At 36.1% G+C, this 17,902-nt stretch overlaps 1 protein-coding gene across 3 annotated transcripts in view; it reads left to right on the plus strand.

Annotated features, from left to right (window-relative positions):
- LOC123317365 (potassium voltage-gated channel protein Shaw-like) overlaps positions 1–17,902 on the plus strand; it is a 193,511-nt gene that overhangs the window by 157,090 nt on the left and 18,519 nt on the right. For 2 of the 3 annotated variants that reach the window (XM_044903853.1, XM_044903855.1), the window contains exon 8: positions 6,477–6,681. In XM_044903853.1, the coding sequence (XP_044759788.1) occupies positions 6,477–6,681 (205 nt within the window). Of the gene's footprint in view, positions 1–6,476; positions 6,682–12,456; positions 12,573–17,902 lie in introns of all 3 variants that reach the window. The other variant, XM_044903854.1, reaches the window with a different exon arrangement.

The following is a 17,902-nucleotide window of genomic DNA, read 5'->3' on the forward strand; positions in this document are numbered from 1 at the left end:
CGAATAAAGACTAAAGGTGACCTACTTCCATGTACAATAGCACCTCATACCATAACACCTTCTGTCCGGTGTACATGACGCTCAACATCGAAATGAGGTTCACGTCTTTCTCCTCGACGTCGTCTAAAGCTGTATCCACATTATGCCGCTGTGTGCCGAGCGACTTTGCCAAGCGGCAAAGCCAACGAAAGAAGACGCATCCACATTACCACGAGTGTACAGGGTCCAAACTGCAACTGAAACCGTTCGAAGCCACTGAGGCCAGCGGTTGGCACATCCTCACTATAAATTTCCGTTAGCTTTCTTTGATGGAGACCGACAGTTCAGCGATTTTTCAGCGGCACACATCGGCATGGTGGCATAAGCCGACGCTGCATCCACATACGCAGCGGCTTTGCCGAGCGGCCTTGTCAATTGGCACATAGAGGCATAATATGGATGCAGCTTAACCCTTCTTCGGCCATCATGTGCACCCAAAGAGAATCGAGATTCATCAGAAAAGACGATCTGATCCCATTCCACATTCGAATGTTGTCGTTCTCTGCACCACTGCAATCATTGTCTGCGAGGCTCAACCGTAAGAGGTAACACAAGATGTAATGGGGCGATAATGCTGCAGTCCAAAAGACCTTATACGGTGGTAAATCGTTCGGACGGTTACAGGATAGTCTTGTTCTCCTAACTACCCATCAGCCAAAGATCGAGTTGTCGCAAATCGGTCTCTAATGACCCTTCGACGTCCGATGCCTACTCTTCTTCGATTTTGGGCATTATCAAACCAAGCTTGATAACATCTCATTACAGTGGTTGGATTTCTGTTCTTATGGTTATGGTATTCTCGAAATGACAATTCCGCCTTCCGTAGACCAATAAATTCGACCTCTTTCAAATTCACTTAGCTAGCGATAAATTCCGCCTAGACGTGCTCTGAGCATTTTAGCAATAACCATTGAGTATTAAACCCATTTGGTGGATTTGGTGGATTTAATACTCAATGCAATAACTGAACATCGACTTCGGATCTCCTCGAACAGCTGGTTTGTTGTAAAACTCCACAAATTCAAATGAGTTCCTGACACTGCACAGGAAAGTAGAGGTTAACGGAAACAGAATTCCATGAAGATATGCAGATAGGCTATATGTAGGGCAGTCAATATAGCTGACTGTACTGGCCTGAAACTTACCTACATTCTTTTATGCATTTTTCTCAATCCATACAACATTGGTGAGACGGCCATATAAGTTATGAGATTTTATGCCACTAATTCATCAATAAATCCGTCATTTTGTAGATGTCGAATTGCCTTTATCAGATACAGTGATCCATATCTCTGGGTAGTCACTGAAAAACGTCGACGAATGAAGTTTTGTTTCGCTATTTTGATTTGTGAAACCCACAGTATATCTATCAAGGACGTGATCAACTATGAATTTTTGAAACATTTCAAACATATCTAAGCTTTCTTATTGAACCATCACTCAGTGAGAGGTATATTTTCATTCCTAAATATCGGCAACTATTAAATGACCTCAAAACTTTCTAATCCCCATGTCTAGTTGTCCCGGGATAACTACATAACCAAAGATTATAGAGTTAACTCTATAATCTTTGTACATACCTACTTCCAATTGGAACTGAACATTATGAAATAATTAACCCTAATTCAGTTCTCAGTTATTGAAGGTTGTATAGGAAGTAAATCCGAAAGATTACTGCAAGCTTAACAGATAAAGTTGGAACACAATGATGATCCTTGAAATTGGTTACAAAGCTGAGGATTATTGTCAATGGATTCCGAATACATTCACACTATAACTTTGTTATACGAATTCTATAATTTAAAATCGGAAATGTCAGCTGTCAGTTAGCAATTCATGAATAATGAAATATATATGGCTGAGTGTTTGACCTGTACAGGGTGGGCAAATTTCGATGTTTTAGCACTACAGCTCACCAGAGGAGATAGACAAAACCTGATACCCCATTCTCGTTCTCTTTTTCTGAGAAACTAACAAGAGTAGTAGTCATTTTTGACCACCTTCTTTTGTTTTCGAGTTATAAGATTGAGCTCTGGAATTAAAACATTGTACAAGCTATAACCCAAAGTTATGTTTTTTTGAATGGGAACACTAGATTTCTGTTCAATTTTTTGAAAACTCAATCTTTACTGATTTCAAAAATATATAACATCATATGGTTTATATCAATATGAATAATAGAAAATGGTCAGAAACCTTTTTTCTCAATATTTCTATGGATTCAACTTTTGACGAGCACAGAAAAATAGAGCTCCCTATAACAAGAGCAGTCTCCTTCCTGCAATGTAATTCTTTCTGTGCTATTTACCGATTTTCACAAAATTTGAATCTTGGAGAACGTGAGTAAGAAGCATAGAAATGAAAGGACTAATAGAAGGACACTGTGATAATCATACGAAACTACATTTTTTTTATGCTCATCAAAAGTTGAAACCATAGAAATATACAAAACATATGATGTTATATATTTTTGAAATCAGTAAAAACTTAGCTTCCAAAAAATTGAACAGAAATATATTGTTCCCATTTAAAAAAACATAACTTTGGGTCATAGCTTCGTAATTGAAAATCCTGCTGAAAAGGCGAGCAACCCACTGGATTCTACGTAAAAAAGTGCTTGTATTATGTTTTAATTCCAGAGCTCTATCATCAGTATTGGCGGAGATATAAATTTATTTCGATATCGCCATTTTTCCAATTTTCGCTTATAACTCGAAAACAAAAGAAGGTGGCCGAGAATGACTACTAAGTACCCTTGTTAGTTTCTCAGAAAAAGAGAACGAGAATGGGGTATCAGATTTTGCCTATCTCCTCTGGTTCGAAAGCTGTAGCGCTAAAACATCGAAATTTGCCCACCCTGTACATAATTTGCAACAGAAAATTTTTGAGGTCAAAAAAAACTGCTCTGTTGAAAAGATACAAGCTGTTGAAAATCCATAAAAAAAATTAATTTCGAGTTATATCTCACAACTCAAACAATTTTGTCAAATGTAATGATTTTCGGAATATAGTTTTTCGTTGATCTGATGAATCTTCTTCGAGTACAAATGCAATGTCGAATTCATGAAAATTACTACCATTAAAGGCATTTTACCCCTCAAAATTTCAAATATAAGTCATTAGGAATTTGATTTTGGTGTTTCAGGAGAACTGCCAATCATCATAGTATCAGGTTCACTTCTAATATTGATTTAGAGATTCTTGCCACTATTCAAATCTAAACTTTCCTGTGCATGCCGAGGCGGGGCAAAGTTTCCTACCGAAAGAACTGATGAAACTATATATTCATAAAGTCTTTCCCTTTCAGGTCATAGGTTTCGGCGACGCTACGCGATGAAGAGTATGAATAACGATTTTGTAGGTCAAATGAAGAATGAAGGCCCCGAAAGGAATATCTTTTCACTGAATTTTGTTCGGTCAAATTAAAATACCTACCAGGCTTGTATATCCGGAGGAAGTTTTTTTATAAAGTGCAATTTCATTCACCAGGAAAATTTATTTGCCCATAAGAGAAGAACTGTTTCTTTAGACCCTCGTAGCATTTTTAGATGTGTGAAGCGGAAAAAGTTTCAGCAGATCCGGCCAAAAACTATAGCCATATACTGAAGGCATATATTGAAGGGCGGTTTCAGTAGGGGACGGGGAAGGGCATGGCCCCCTCTCTTTGAGAACTTGTGGGAGAAATATTTTTTCGAATATCGAAAAATTATTTTATTTCGTTCTTCAAATATGAAGGAGTTTCAAATTAGTTTCTTTCCAACATATAGCTTGTACCTACAGGGTGTTTTCAAAGGTGAGGCTTTTTTTGACAGTAGGTAGCATCAAAATGAATCGTTTCCCTATATTAAATATCCAAGATGGCCTAGAAAAAATGTCAGTGAATTTCAAGTACGGGACTGTGGAAGGTGACTCCGGATTCGGAAAAACGAAACAAAATATAAACAGGCTGGACAATGGATGGTTCAGTGCCCAATTTATAGATTAAAGGTATCAGGTCACTTGAGAGAATAATAATTGTTGTATCGTGCAATCTAGGGTGGAAAAAAAATGTAGAAAATCGAGGCAGTTTCTTGAAAGTGCTTATGTTAGTTATGTTGAAAGAGTGCTATTATGTTTCCCCATTTCATCCCATTTTTACGACCATTGTTGGAATGTTCGAAAAAGAAGATTGTATTGCCCTTGTGAAAAAATTTGTGAATAATTTAATCGAAATTTATTGGTGAGATTTTGAAGTATTTTTTTTTCACACTTGTGTCCCAAGTCTCTTCTGCAGTTGGTATCGAAATGAGCCATTCCATAAAATCGTGTAGGTTACTAAAAAAAAATATGAGAAAAATTCGGCAGTCTAAAGTTTCCATTTTCATTACAACTTATATATCGAACGTGACAATATTCTAAGCGAAACTACATGGTCGAATCGATAAGTTATTTCCATTGCTTTGCGACCATTCAGCTAACAAACGGTCTAGGGTCGTATTAGGATCTACTTCAGTAATCATTTTAAATTTTTAAACTTTGTCAACAACTTTTGTATAGTTGTTTTTTAGGTGAAACGCTTCAATTAGACCAGTTCTACCTTCTGTTAAAAAAAAGCCTCACCTTTAAATACACCCTGTATTATAATTATTATGAAGATGTACCTACTCATTTTATATCATCGAACACCATACAAAATTTCAAATATTTATTTAATTATGCCCCCACCCCAACATCACTACTGTAACTGCAACGAGCTCGATTAAATTTCGAGATTTATTACTAGAAGAAATGCTGTTTTAAAGTTTTATGTGTTCACTTTAAAATTCGTCAAGACCGAACCATTGCACCGAGCTCGAAGAAATTTACAGATTTATTACTAGAATATTTGCTCTTTTTCGAAAAATGAAAATTGATTTCATTTCCCCCTTCAAATAAGTATTTATTAAAATTATTTTCGTTGACATGCATGTTTCGGGTTTCACCCCATTCTCAAAACTGAACATGAAATACATAGGAACACGAAATACACATTATTCACATTATTACTATCAGATAACAGATGTTAAAACCGGAGACAGGCGAAAATCAAGTTGGTCATTTACGATTGGGAGGTTTTGTTTTAGGGCTGAAGATATTTCTAAACATTCCAAAAGGTCCATACGTCCATACGTCCATACGAAACATGCATGTCAACGAAAATAATTTTAATAAATTGTGAAACGTATAGTCGAGTGTTTTTTATTGTTTTATTTATGTTAGAACGATGTTTCACCAAGAGATTAGCGAGGAATCAATTTCTAATAAGTATTTGTTTGAAAGTTGTTTTCTTTCAAACACATAGCTCATATAAGATATAACTATTTTATAGCAACAAACATCTCACAAGATTTCAAAAATAAAATTATGTTCCCTTCCCTCCAATAATCACTTCTGGAACCGCCACTGCCCTTATGCAATACGTGGTTCACAAAATAGGCTTTCAAAAACTGGCGTATCATAAACAACCGACGTTGAAGTTCCAAACTCAATCAAGATAGAGTAGAGGTCTACAAAATATGACGTTTATAGAAAGTAAAATACATAACAATAAACGATAAAGTATTCACAATAATGTGTATGATTTTCCTTGTCAAACAAGACGCTATAAGTCAATACAACAATGAAACAACCTAATTAGCATAAACACATTCCTTACTCAGAAAGACAGCGGAAGTGAATGAAGAAACTAGACACGAAAACGAACTTTGATAAAGCGCAGGTCATTGGCAAGCGAACAAATTTGAAAAAAACTTGTCAGTCCTTCTATTAACAATATTCGAGTCATTCCTGAGTTAAATAATTTCATGTAATATAGAATGAAGAGTAAGGTTGTACTCATGGATTGTTAAAATTCATTTTAAAATCAACTCGACATGTTTCGTCTCATCGGCATCCTCAGGAGTTCTAGAAGATACAATTTTACGAAATAATCACAAACACTTAAAACATTATCGAACTTACTTGTCAAAAAGTTATTTCAGTTTTTCAATCATGACATTAATTGTTATTATACCTACAATTTTCATGTTTTAATTGATTCATAAAACAGTCAAAATGGACTAATATATTTGTATAAAATGTACGAAACATATAAATAGAAACAGAGCCCACAACAACAACAACAAAATTCAATTGTGATTAGGAGGAAATCAATCGAAAGACTTATAGTAAGAACTTATCGACATAATAAAAAGCACTTTTCAGAAGAAAAGACTTTACCCTCTAATCAACTTAACAGACAGCATATCATCTTTCATCGTTGAAATACTTTTTGCAACATGTATAAAATTTTCATGAATCATGATAACATTTGTTAATTGTATTATAGAAAAAAATTCAAAATTATTAGTGGTACACAACCTTGATGAGTATTTCAAATAGAATTAAACAAATCCAAATATTATGGAATTTTTTTCTAGGCAAGGGCAAAATTGCCGAAGAAACGAAGAAGGGTGCTTCCAGTAGAACCAACGAGAGGACCAAGGATACCAGGACAAGCACCTACGGGAGGTCAATGCCCAGGGGGGAACGCAGCAGTGGCAGCACAAAACAGAAGAATGAACGCCATAAAAGCCAATCACCCGAAGGATAACTCAATAGGGGCGCCACCAAATCCGAAATTAGGTAAAATAATTCGATTTCTTTGGGATTGGTTTCCCAGTAGAATTTCAGGATACTGCAGAAGGAAGGATAACATAAAATTCCCAGGATTAGAATGCTTTCTGCACTTTAATCTCCTAACAAATTTATTTCCGATCAATTGGGAATGTCAGATTATTTTCCTGAATTCGTGAGATAGTATCGGAATTCAGAGACAGCGGATTTAGATTCCTCATGATCTCGCTAATACTGACTTCATCCTCGTTTCAATACAACCACCAATTATATTAGGCATTTTCTCAGAAATATCATACAGGATGTAATAACTGAAACATTTTTTAAAGTCTAACGAAAACATACTATCTCGATTTTCCGACTTAAATAGGAAAATGTGGAAAATCACTCGGACTGGTTAATTCCTGATTCGAGGAGGAACAATTTTTCAGCTCTTTGCTTTTCCGTAACTGCAACCCCCTAACAGAGGTGAGCACAACCCCCTGATTTTGAAAATGAACATTAGTCCGATAAACAGATATCGAACATGTAGTTTGGATTACCGTTAATCATTTCACTGACTACCACTCAGAACTGGAGTCGGCGATCGGGATCATCCTTATTCAATTCTTGTACAGGGTGTCGGAGTTAAAGTGTCCCTATACCTTATTGTGGAAACTAAAGAAGCTAGAAGAAAAAGTTAAATGAAAAACTTGTCTGTGATCGTTTGAACCTTAATTTTTTTATCCCACCTTTATACAGGGTGCTCCGTTTTTTCCCTGTTGGTATCAACTTTCTTATTTTAAATGGAATACCCTGTATATTATTGCATTTTTGAATTCCTTGTCAAATTTTGAGGTAAATTTGGTTTGACAACCATGGTCCTATATAGCACTGATTCTGAGATATTCGACTTTTTCCTAAAATTTTGACAACTGTAGGTGTTCACTAAAATAGCTGATACTAGTTTTCTACTGAATGTATCAAAACCAAATTTTACCCAGCTCTTATCAACACGTTGGATCATACGTTACATCTCTATTTTTAGCAATCTGATATACAGGGTCTCAATTAAAGTTAAAAATTCAAATAGAAGATCAATCAAACCTTGATTTTTTCGAATGGCAATCCATATTTTCTTATTGTTCATCATGTATAGAAGGCTAAAAAGAGCAAAAAATGTATTTGTATTTTTCTGTAATGTAAATAGTTTCAGAAATATGGACGAAAAAGTGCATTTTCGCGTAAGAACCAACGATAATTAATTAAGCTGATAGAATAAGGTAACTATGGTAACTAGCATTTATCGAATTTTTGAATTTTCTTTTGTGTTGTAAAACAACTACTTGATTATTTTGAGAAAAATGTATCTGTTAGTTGAGTCTCCCTTTAAAATTGAAATAATTGAATTTTATTGGGAGCGAGTACAGATTATGAGTAAAAGAGTCTTTTTGTCTTTCATTAGTCAATCTAGTTATTCAGAGTTATCAAAAAAATCAATGCCAACGATAAAGTAGCAACACTAATTAATAATTATCGTTGGTTCTTACGGGAAAATGCACTTTTTCGTCCATATTTCGGAATCTATTTACATTACAGAAAAAGTTTGAATACATTTTCGGCTAATTTCAACCTGCTCTACATAATGAACAAAAAAAGAATATAGGTTGCCATTTGAAAAAATTAAGTTGTGATTGAACTTCTATTTGAATTTTTAACTTTAATTTTGGAAGACCCTGTATATTAGATTGCTAAAAATAGTGATATAACGTATGATCCAATATGTTGACAAGAGCTGGGCAAAATTTGGTTTCGATACATTCATTAGAAAACTAGTATCTTCAGCTATTTTAGTGAGCACCTACAGATGTCAACGTTTTAGGAGAAAGTCGAATATCTCAGAATCGGTGCTATATAGGACCAGGGTTGTTAAACCTTAAAATTTGACAAGGAAGTCAAAAATGCAATAATATACAGGATGTTTCATTTAAAATAAGAATGTTGATACCAAAAGGAAAAAACGAAGCACCGTGTATTAAGGTGGGTTATAAAAAATAAAAGTATAATTGATTACAGACAAGTTTTGTATTTGATTTTTTCTTCTACCTCCTTCAGTTTCCACAATAAGATATAGGGACACTTTGACTCGGACACCCTATATCAATCGTATGTCATAAGGATAGAATTTATGTTGTTTGGATTCTCATGATAATTGTGCGTGAACAACCAGATGAATCCAAAAATTTCCTAGAATAAAGGTCGGATCCATTGCTACATAACCGAAGACAGCAACGTCCCTCGCTTCGTTACTTTCATGCACCCTCTTTTTGTTTCCGACTGAACTAGTAGCGTCAAATTGCACAACGTAAGCATCAGGAAATATTTTCCAGGATGTCATTCGTTAAATAAAGCCGCTGTGTTCGCGCAGAATCGTTATTTCCAAAAAAAATATTTCACTCTCTCCACCCTTCTTCTGCGAAATCATTTTAATTCCACTATAAATTTACAATCGCTTTCACACACTTGTAACTTTCTCGAACATTCACGATAGACTCAGGTACATCAAAAACATGGCCCGCCTACTTTTTTGGACAAAAAATTATTACTTTTTTCTACAAACTTCAAAAAATGACAGGGTTCGCGCATTGACAACAATATGCGAAGTGACTCTTTTTTTCATTTTCCTTCGTAACCATTACACCGTGCGCGAAGTAGTGTGCGAAATACTTACTTCGCACACTGCATGTAAACTATATGGGATTTTTATATCATAACCTTTATGTTCCTCAATCAAGCAAAAATCCAAGAAATCATTCATTTATTAATGTATAACAATAATTAAGGCTTTCAAATTGTGAGAAAATTTAACACTACCTAATTTTATTTATTATTCACAATGTTAACATTAATGGTGCAGCCAGTGCACGAACCAATAATTAGGTATTCCTAAACCAGATAACTCAGATTCAGCTCGTGATATCGTAGATTTGGGAGTTGGATAAGACTATCCATTTTTGATTTGCAAGCAACTGCCGTAGAGGTGACAGCACTTGATCCCGAAAGGGTATAGCCGGGTTTATATGGAAAATCTGTCCCCGCGACTTTTTCGATTTAAACACAGGGGATCGATTCGACATTAAACAAAAATAATTCACCCCGATTTTTAGCTGTTTATCTCCAACGGTTCCCGAATTTTTCGAAAAAAACTGTTTTTTCATTTGAATTTTTTATTTCGACTAAAATTCAGAATTGGTTGATGGTGATTTTTTTTATCGTTTTCAGTAGTAAGACTGATAAGGAAGACATTTCATTATGACTCTCAGTTGAAAATCTTATTTTTGAGAGCAGATATAAAATAATAATATATATTTTTTTCAAGTTACATACTTAAAAGTGTCCACCACGAAACTTTGTCAGAAAATGTCTTTCGTAGTTATCTAACCTCAAGAAATTTTTCATTTTTTTTGAAGTGGTGGAACATAATAGAAAAAAATAAAAACTATTTTTTTTTTCAAAATACTATGTTTCATGCATAGAAACACTTATGATGCGAACAAAATACGTAGAAAACTATTCTTCAACTGAGAAAACATAATTCATTCAATAATAAAAATTCAATATAATACCAAATCCATTCATTTTATTGATACAATAAAATCGAAAAAGTCGCAGGGCAGATTTTCCATATAAACCTGGCTATACCCTTTCAATAGTCTTTTTCATATTAAGCTAAACATGTTACTTATTTTAGAATAATATTTTTGACGTTTCTAGAAAAAATTTTGTTTGCCTCTCATGCGCGAAATACTTTGGTGATCGAGAAAATCAGTTCTCGATCATCAAAGTAGCATTTCGCGCACTAGATACAAAAATAACTATAGTGGATGAAAAATTAACAACATAGCTACTAAATACTTCTGAAATGTGTTGGATACGAATAATATTCTCGAGATAAATTCCATATTGCCTATTTCACTATTTTCGCTGTTATTTCATTATCGATGGATAATTTGAAGCGAAATTTCAGGTTCAGATAATTCAAAATTAGTTATCGCAACACTCCTCTACCCTATTCAAAATCAAGGGATTTTGCTCATCCCCGTTAGCGTATGGAACTTACGGGGATGAAAAAAGCTGAAAAGTTGTTCACCCTCGAATGAGAAATTGACGAGTCAGAGCTATTTTCCACTTTTCCATTTTAAAGTCGGAAAATCGAGGCGTTAACTTTTCGTTGGACCCCCTGTATAAGAATTTCACATAATATGGGATACAACTGAAAACGAATTTGGATACTTCTGTACTAGTTATCAGGGAGAAGAGCCGTTCAAATTTTCTCTCCACTACCTAAATCATATTACAGAAGAATACTGAAAAATATGGAATAATCCATTATCTTTCATCTTATTAGGTTGCTAATGAGCCATTAAAAGTCGGGATGGCGTGCAGAAATCGTTCAGGTGAGCTAATACTATGATGGATATGAGTCATGATTGTCAGACCAGTATTCACTTATGAGGAAATGGTCTGGCATGCCAAGACAATTCAGAATAGAACAAGGAAAACCTTCAGTAAAATACAATAGCTAGTGTGTGTATGGAAAAGGAAAAGACGCCACAAATCCTCAAAAGAAATAATATCAAATACATAGTATGCTGCTAGTTTGAAATCAACACCAGTGACTCGGCTGGCACCAGATGCTCACTATCACTAGTCAGCTGTCCAAGCATCTTTCATATTTGCAATCGAGAGATGTGTGGAGATGAACCTACATCCTGCGATCAAATCAGTAAGCACCCACATCATCGATTCTAAGGTCTGCCTAATCTTGATTCCCAAGGAATATATTCCGGAGAAGAAAGAAAACCGAAAACGAATTACTTTGGATGAATCGAAATTGTAACACTCCGAAGAGTCCCTTGGAAAATTCAACACTATTTGATCTAAGAATAGGTCCTTCCGTTTGCATAAAAAGTGTAGCACTTTTCTACACTCGATTTGATTTACATCAGTGTAGAGAAAGTGTAGTTTATCTACACATAGTCAAAAGGAGATGTAGTTTATCTACACATAGTCAAAAGGAGATGTAGATAAACTACAGCTCCTCTACACTGGTGTAAATTCAATCAGCAAACGAAGACTAAAATTGAGTGTAGAAAAGTGCTACACTTTTTATGCAAACGAAAGATCTTAGCAAGAACTTGCTTCACCTCCTCACTGGGACTGCAGATTTTTTTATGGAGGGAAATGAAACTCCAGGTGACCTAGTGACAAAATAACCCGGCAAAGCAAAAAAATACTTTGGACGAGAAACTTGCAGGTGCGAGGAGGTAAGCTCCTTGAAGCCATCTCAGATGCTGAGGTTTATTAGAACTATGGACAGGAAGTGGAGAACGAGCTGGACATCATGATGATGAGAGGCTCTGATAAAAGGCACAATAAATCTTGAGGTGGCAGTGCAACGCAAATTCCCTTAAAATTTTTACATCTATATATACATCTAGGTTGATACTCCTCAAAAAAACTGAGGAATAAATCAATGTCAATGTTATTGAAAACAATATTTTTCAATAAATTCATGTGAGATACAATAACATAGAGTGGTTACAAAAAAATTATTTATTACGCTAACCTATTGAAATCTTGTGAAATGTTATTTCTTATAAGAATATGCACCGGCTTCAGAACAGTCTCTTCAGCTTGACGTTGGAGACATTAGCAAGAAATATCGTTTCTCACGAAATTCTGAATAATCTGACATTCCCCCAGCTTTAAATAGAAATCATTTCATGCTTTGTATTCACACAGATATCAACGAACTCGATGATCATCAGGTCATTCAAGCCAACAGAAGGAAGAAGAGCAAACTCTGCGACCAGTTCTAATCGTCATTTCACACGCTTTTTAGACATAGAAATCTACAGGTTTGAGTTTTGTTCCTGGATCGATTGTGGTTTGATTCACTAGTGTTCAGTTCAAGAACTTGATACACCGTCAAACAAATGGGTAATTTAATGGGATTAACGATTTTCCGGTGATTCGCTAGTCGCGTGAGGACTGAAACTGTTAATGAATTCTAGATTCAACAATATTGATCAATAGACTAAGCTTTAAAACGATTCGCCGAGATCAGACATTTCAATGAGAACCCAGTGTGCATCTACTCTGGATATAGCTTAAGTTATGTTATTTGCCTGAAGAATATTTCCAAGATATAACTGATAGGGATATCAATTCAAATCAATATGCATCTCAAAAAGCCTAAAAGCCTTACTTAAATTCTTAGGCCCAGTTGTACAGTTCAGGTTCAAGCTAAGTTTCAATTTCAAACCTGCCTAACCTGCTTAACCAAGTTAAATGTTGATTTGGGCTCGAATTTGAACTTTACACCTGGCCCAAGTGGATATACTGCATTCACTTTCATAAAACCAATAGGCTGGCCATGGAAATTTCATTCATTCCACGCCATTGAACTCTAAAAGAAGTTCTTTCAGTTCTTTTAGAGTTCACTATTCCACGCTGTATAGTACAAAATGTGAAGTTACGACGCTTGTCAAAACATTTTTGGGTAAATCACCTCTATGTTGTCTACGTAATGTCAGTAATTGCTTATTTTATCACAATTCACTTCGGAAATTATGAATTCGAAAGTATAAGAGATCAGTGTTTAAGTAAATGATATATATTATTGACACATCACATGCCGATGCTTGGAAAAGGTTGGATTTCTTTATCTTCATTGACTAAAGCCCGTTTGCAACAGCCGAGAATTCTCTGGAGAATTCTCTACAAAATTCTCGCAAGAAAAGGGCGGGGACTATTTAGTACGCAACTGAACAGAGAATTCTACCGAAAGTGCGTATGTAACGGTACATAATTCACGGCGCATGAAATCTCGAGTAAATTTTCTAGAGAATTCTCGGTTGTTGCAAACGGGCTTAATAGTTGAATTTTATATACAGGGTGTCTGTAAACACCCTTAGGGAGATCATTCCTCGATGAAAATAAGCAGGGGTAGTTCCTATAAATTTTTTTTAAATCGACCTTTCCAAGATATGGGCACCTCAGATTGGGTAGAGATATCTAAAGCTCTCTACACAAAAAGGATAAATTACAACCGTGCAACTACAGTTAAAGACGGTATAAAAATCATCGCGTCAACCGTAGATGATTTTAGAAAAATCACTACATTCTTCGAGCAGCATGGTAAAGAATTTTTTACCTACCAAACGGAGGAGGAGAAGACGATATATGCCGTTATTAGGCATTTACCAATCGACGCTGATCTTGCGTTGATTAAGGACGACCTGATATTCCAGGGAATAACAGACGCTGAGGTGTCCAGAATGACATCGAACAAGACAAAGAAACAAATACCTCTCTACCTGGTTAAAACCCAGAAAAAGGAAATATTCGAAGTGAAGCGACTCTACAACCTCTGTATTGTGGTTGAGCATAAAAAGAGGCCTGAAAGTCCAAGCCAGTGCTTTAGGTGCCAAAGGTACGGGCATGCACAAAACAAATGCTCCTTCCCGTGGAGATGCGTGAAGTGCTCAGGAAGCCACAGCAGCAATGACTGCACACTCACCAGAAAAGGTGAAGAGAGAAATGCCACATGCGTCTTATGTGGAGAAGAGGGCCATCCAGCTAGCTACAAAGGATGTAGCGAGTTAAAGTTGGTGACCAGAAAGAAAAATTCCCGAAAATCAGTTGAACAGAAAAAGAAGGTAACAAAAACAACAACTTCTGAACAAAAAATTCAGGAAGTAGCGAAGATCCAACCTACAGAGCAGGAAAAGAAGAGGGAGACTCCAAAACCCGTCCAGAAAAAAGAAGGACAGAAAAAGCTTACAATGAAACAAGCTGTGAACAGTCAACAGGAGAAGAAAAAGATATCTGAATCAGCCGATGATTTAGATATCTTCACGGAAAAAATTTTCAACAAGATAATGTTGAAAATTGAGAGGGAAATGGAGAAAAAACTCCAAGCATTATTCAGTAAACTGAATTAATGGACCTTACGGATATTAGGAAGAAATCCCTCAAGATAATCTCGTGGAACATAAACGGGATCAACACTCGGAAAGCCGAGATAGAACAAATAATATCAGAAAGACAACCTGATATTATAGCCCTACAGGAAACAAGAATAAACCGGAACAGAAGACTGAATTTCATGAATTATGAAACATATAGATGTGACAGAATTACAAACACCGGAGGAGGAGTAGCAATATTGGTGAGAACAGATCTGAAACACTACTTTAAAAGTAGATCCGACGAAACACAAGGAAAAACAGAAAAAGTGACGATTGTTGCCGAATTAAATCGGCATAGAGTCGAAATAACCTCGGCGTATAAGCCACCACAAAACAATCTATTGGAAGAAGAGATAAACAACATGTTGGAAGGATCAAACCCGAAAATCTCCATCGGAGATTTCAACTGTAAATCCCCATTATGGAATAGCATAACAGAGAATAGAAATGGCAAAAAACTCAAGGATTTCGCCGAAAAACAAAATGCCATAGTTATTGGACCAGAGCTACCGACATATCTTGCTTTTGGAAGAGGAATACCAAATGTAATAGATATCGCGATATTGAAAAATATAACTCAAGAATTCTCGATTGAAACTTTGGAAGATGGAACCTCAAACCACAATCCCGTGGAATTGACAATTGGAGAAGAACCAAGAGAAAAACTGCTGGAAATGAGAGAATATACCAATTGGACTAAATACAGCCATTTAATACAATCGGAAATAACAGAAATTCCAACAATAAACACCCCAGACGATCTGGAATGTGCGGTTGATAAACTGGAAGAGATTATATTGAAAGCTTACGAAAAAAGCACGAGAAGAGTGAAGAGACCAGCTCCAAGTCATCCGCATGGCGATACGCCTAAAGAAGTAAAAGATCTTATACAAGAAAATCGAAGACTCAGAAGAATATATAGGATGAACAAAAATGATCTAAATAGAAGGAACCTCAACCGACATAGCCAAGTTCTGAAAAATGCCCTGAAAGATCTAAGAACAAGCAGATGGAACAAAAGGGTTCAAGAACTGAATACAATCGATCATTCTGCATGGAGAATGCAAAAAAGCCTACGAGGAGAAAAGACTAAAATTCCACCCCTACACGGAGAAAGGGGAATGGCTTATACCAATACTGATAAGGCAGATGCATTGGCGGACTCGATCGAACGAGAATCGAGAATAAATTACAGGATAGACGACGATAATGAGGATTTGGAAGAACTGGTTGAAGAAAATGATGAAGAAATGGATGAATTACCAGCGACTGCTGAAATAGACAAGCCAACATCGCCAAATGAAATCAGGGAAATAATTAGAAGTTTGAAGAAGAGGAAAGCTCCCGGAAGCGATAAAATAACGAATGTTATGTTAAAGAAATTACCTAGAAAAGGTATAGCCGCTCCAACTAATATCGCGAATGGAATTATGAGGACAGAACACTACCCAGAAAAATGGAAAACAGCAGAAGTCATAGTATTCAATAAACCATTCAAAGAGAAGAAGTTTCCACAAAACTACAGACCGATAAGTCTACTGTCGGCTTTAGGAAAAGTAGTAGAAAGAATTATCGCCACGAGGCTAAATGAGGAAACCGAAAATCTGAAACTAATTCCACAAGAACAGTTCGGATTCAGAAGAGAGCATTCAACAGAACAACAATTATTAAGGCTCACAGAGTACATAACAGAGGGATTCCAAAATAAACAAGCTACTGGTCTTGTTTTACTAGACGTCGCCAGAGCATTCGACGAGTATGGCATGAAGGATTAATATATAAGATGAGATGTGCTGGATATTCGATCAAAATATGCAAGTTGATACGGAATTATCTCAAAAATAGAAGATTTTACGTGAAAGTGGGAGGAGAATGCTCCTCAACAAGAGATATAGAGGCTGGAGTACCCCAAGGATCAGTACTTGGGCCACTTCTGTACAACATATACATCCACGATATTCCGAAGAACCATGCTAACGTTATATGCTGACGACACAGGCATAGCAACTCGACACCGAAATCCTGAAATAATAGAACGAGTTCTACAAGAGTCGATTGACGAAACAAATGACTGGTGCATAAAGTGGAAAATCAAGCTCAATGGACAAAAGAGCCAAGCAATATTACTACAGAAGAGAAGACTGCGACCCACAACGAAACTGGATGTTGACGGCGAAGAAATCGACTGGAAAAATGAAGCCAAATATTTAGGAATAACACTTGACAAAGGACTTACTTGGAAAAGTCATATCAAACAAGCAATCGACAAAACGAAAGCAGCGATGAATAGACTCTATCCTCTGATAGGAAGAAGAAGCCACATGTCGAAAGAGACAAAATTGAAGATAATCAAAGCCGTTGCTAGGCCTCAACTGACTTATGGATCAGTTGCCTGGGGTTTCGCGGCAAAGAGCCATATCAAAAGAATTCAGGCCACTGAAAACAAGCTGCTACGATGTGCAATAGATGCACCTTGGTTTGTCAGGAATAGACAGATTTATAAGGACCTGAAATGGGAAACCATAACGGAATTCATGAACAGAAAAGCAGAGAAATTATTCGAAACAGCGAAAAACCATCCGAATCAAGAACTCTGGAGACTAGTGGACTACGACCCAGAGGAAGACAAAAGGAGAATGCGAATTTACCGAAGGAGACCAAGAGATCAATTAAAAAGAGATTAAAATAACAACTTATTGAAAAATTCAATAAAGTGTTAATCCAATAGAGGATAAACACATAAATCCCAGCACGATAGTGTGCGAGAAGAAAACCGACCAAGAGATGAACGGTTTATAGGCAAATGCCCGGAACCAAAATTCAAGAAGCAGTAGGGTTTTTAGTGGGTCTCGAGCTCATGAGAGTGAGAAACCCCACACTGTTCCCCCTCAGGAGATGAGGGCGGTTCGTCTGTCTTGCAGATTTTCCCCCTGCTACACCAAAAAAAAAAAATTCCAAGATACAGCCTTTGGATGGCCTTTTTGGCCTTCGATGACGAGTTGACAGTTTTCAATTTTTTTTACGGGTTCTAAAAAACACTCAGTCATAAAACTATACATAATATGAAGCACTAACAAGATGTTACTGACACAATTTTTTTCGATTGCATAACTTTATCATTAGGGGTTGAAAATAACAACCCCTTCTGATTTTCCTTCAAAAATTGTTTTCGTGGGATAGATTTTCGAAAATTAAAATTCTCTTATGGTTTCTCA

Source organism: Coccinella septempunctata, chromosome 7, assembly GCF_907165205.1.
Source record: "Coccinella septempunctata chromosome 7, icCocSept1.1, whole genome shotgun sequence".
NCBI classification, from domain to species: Eukaryota; Metazoa; Arthropoda; class Insecta; order Coleoptera; family Coccinellidae; genus Coccinella; species Coccinella septempunctata.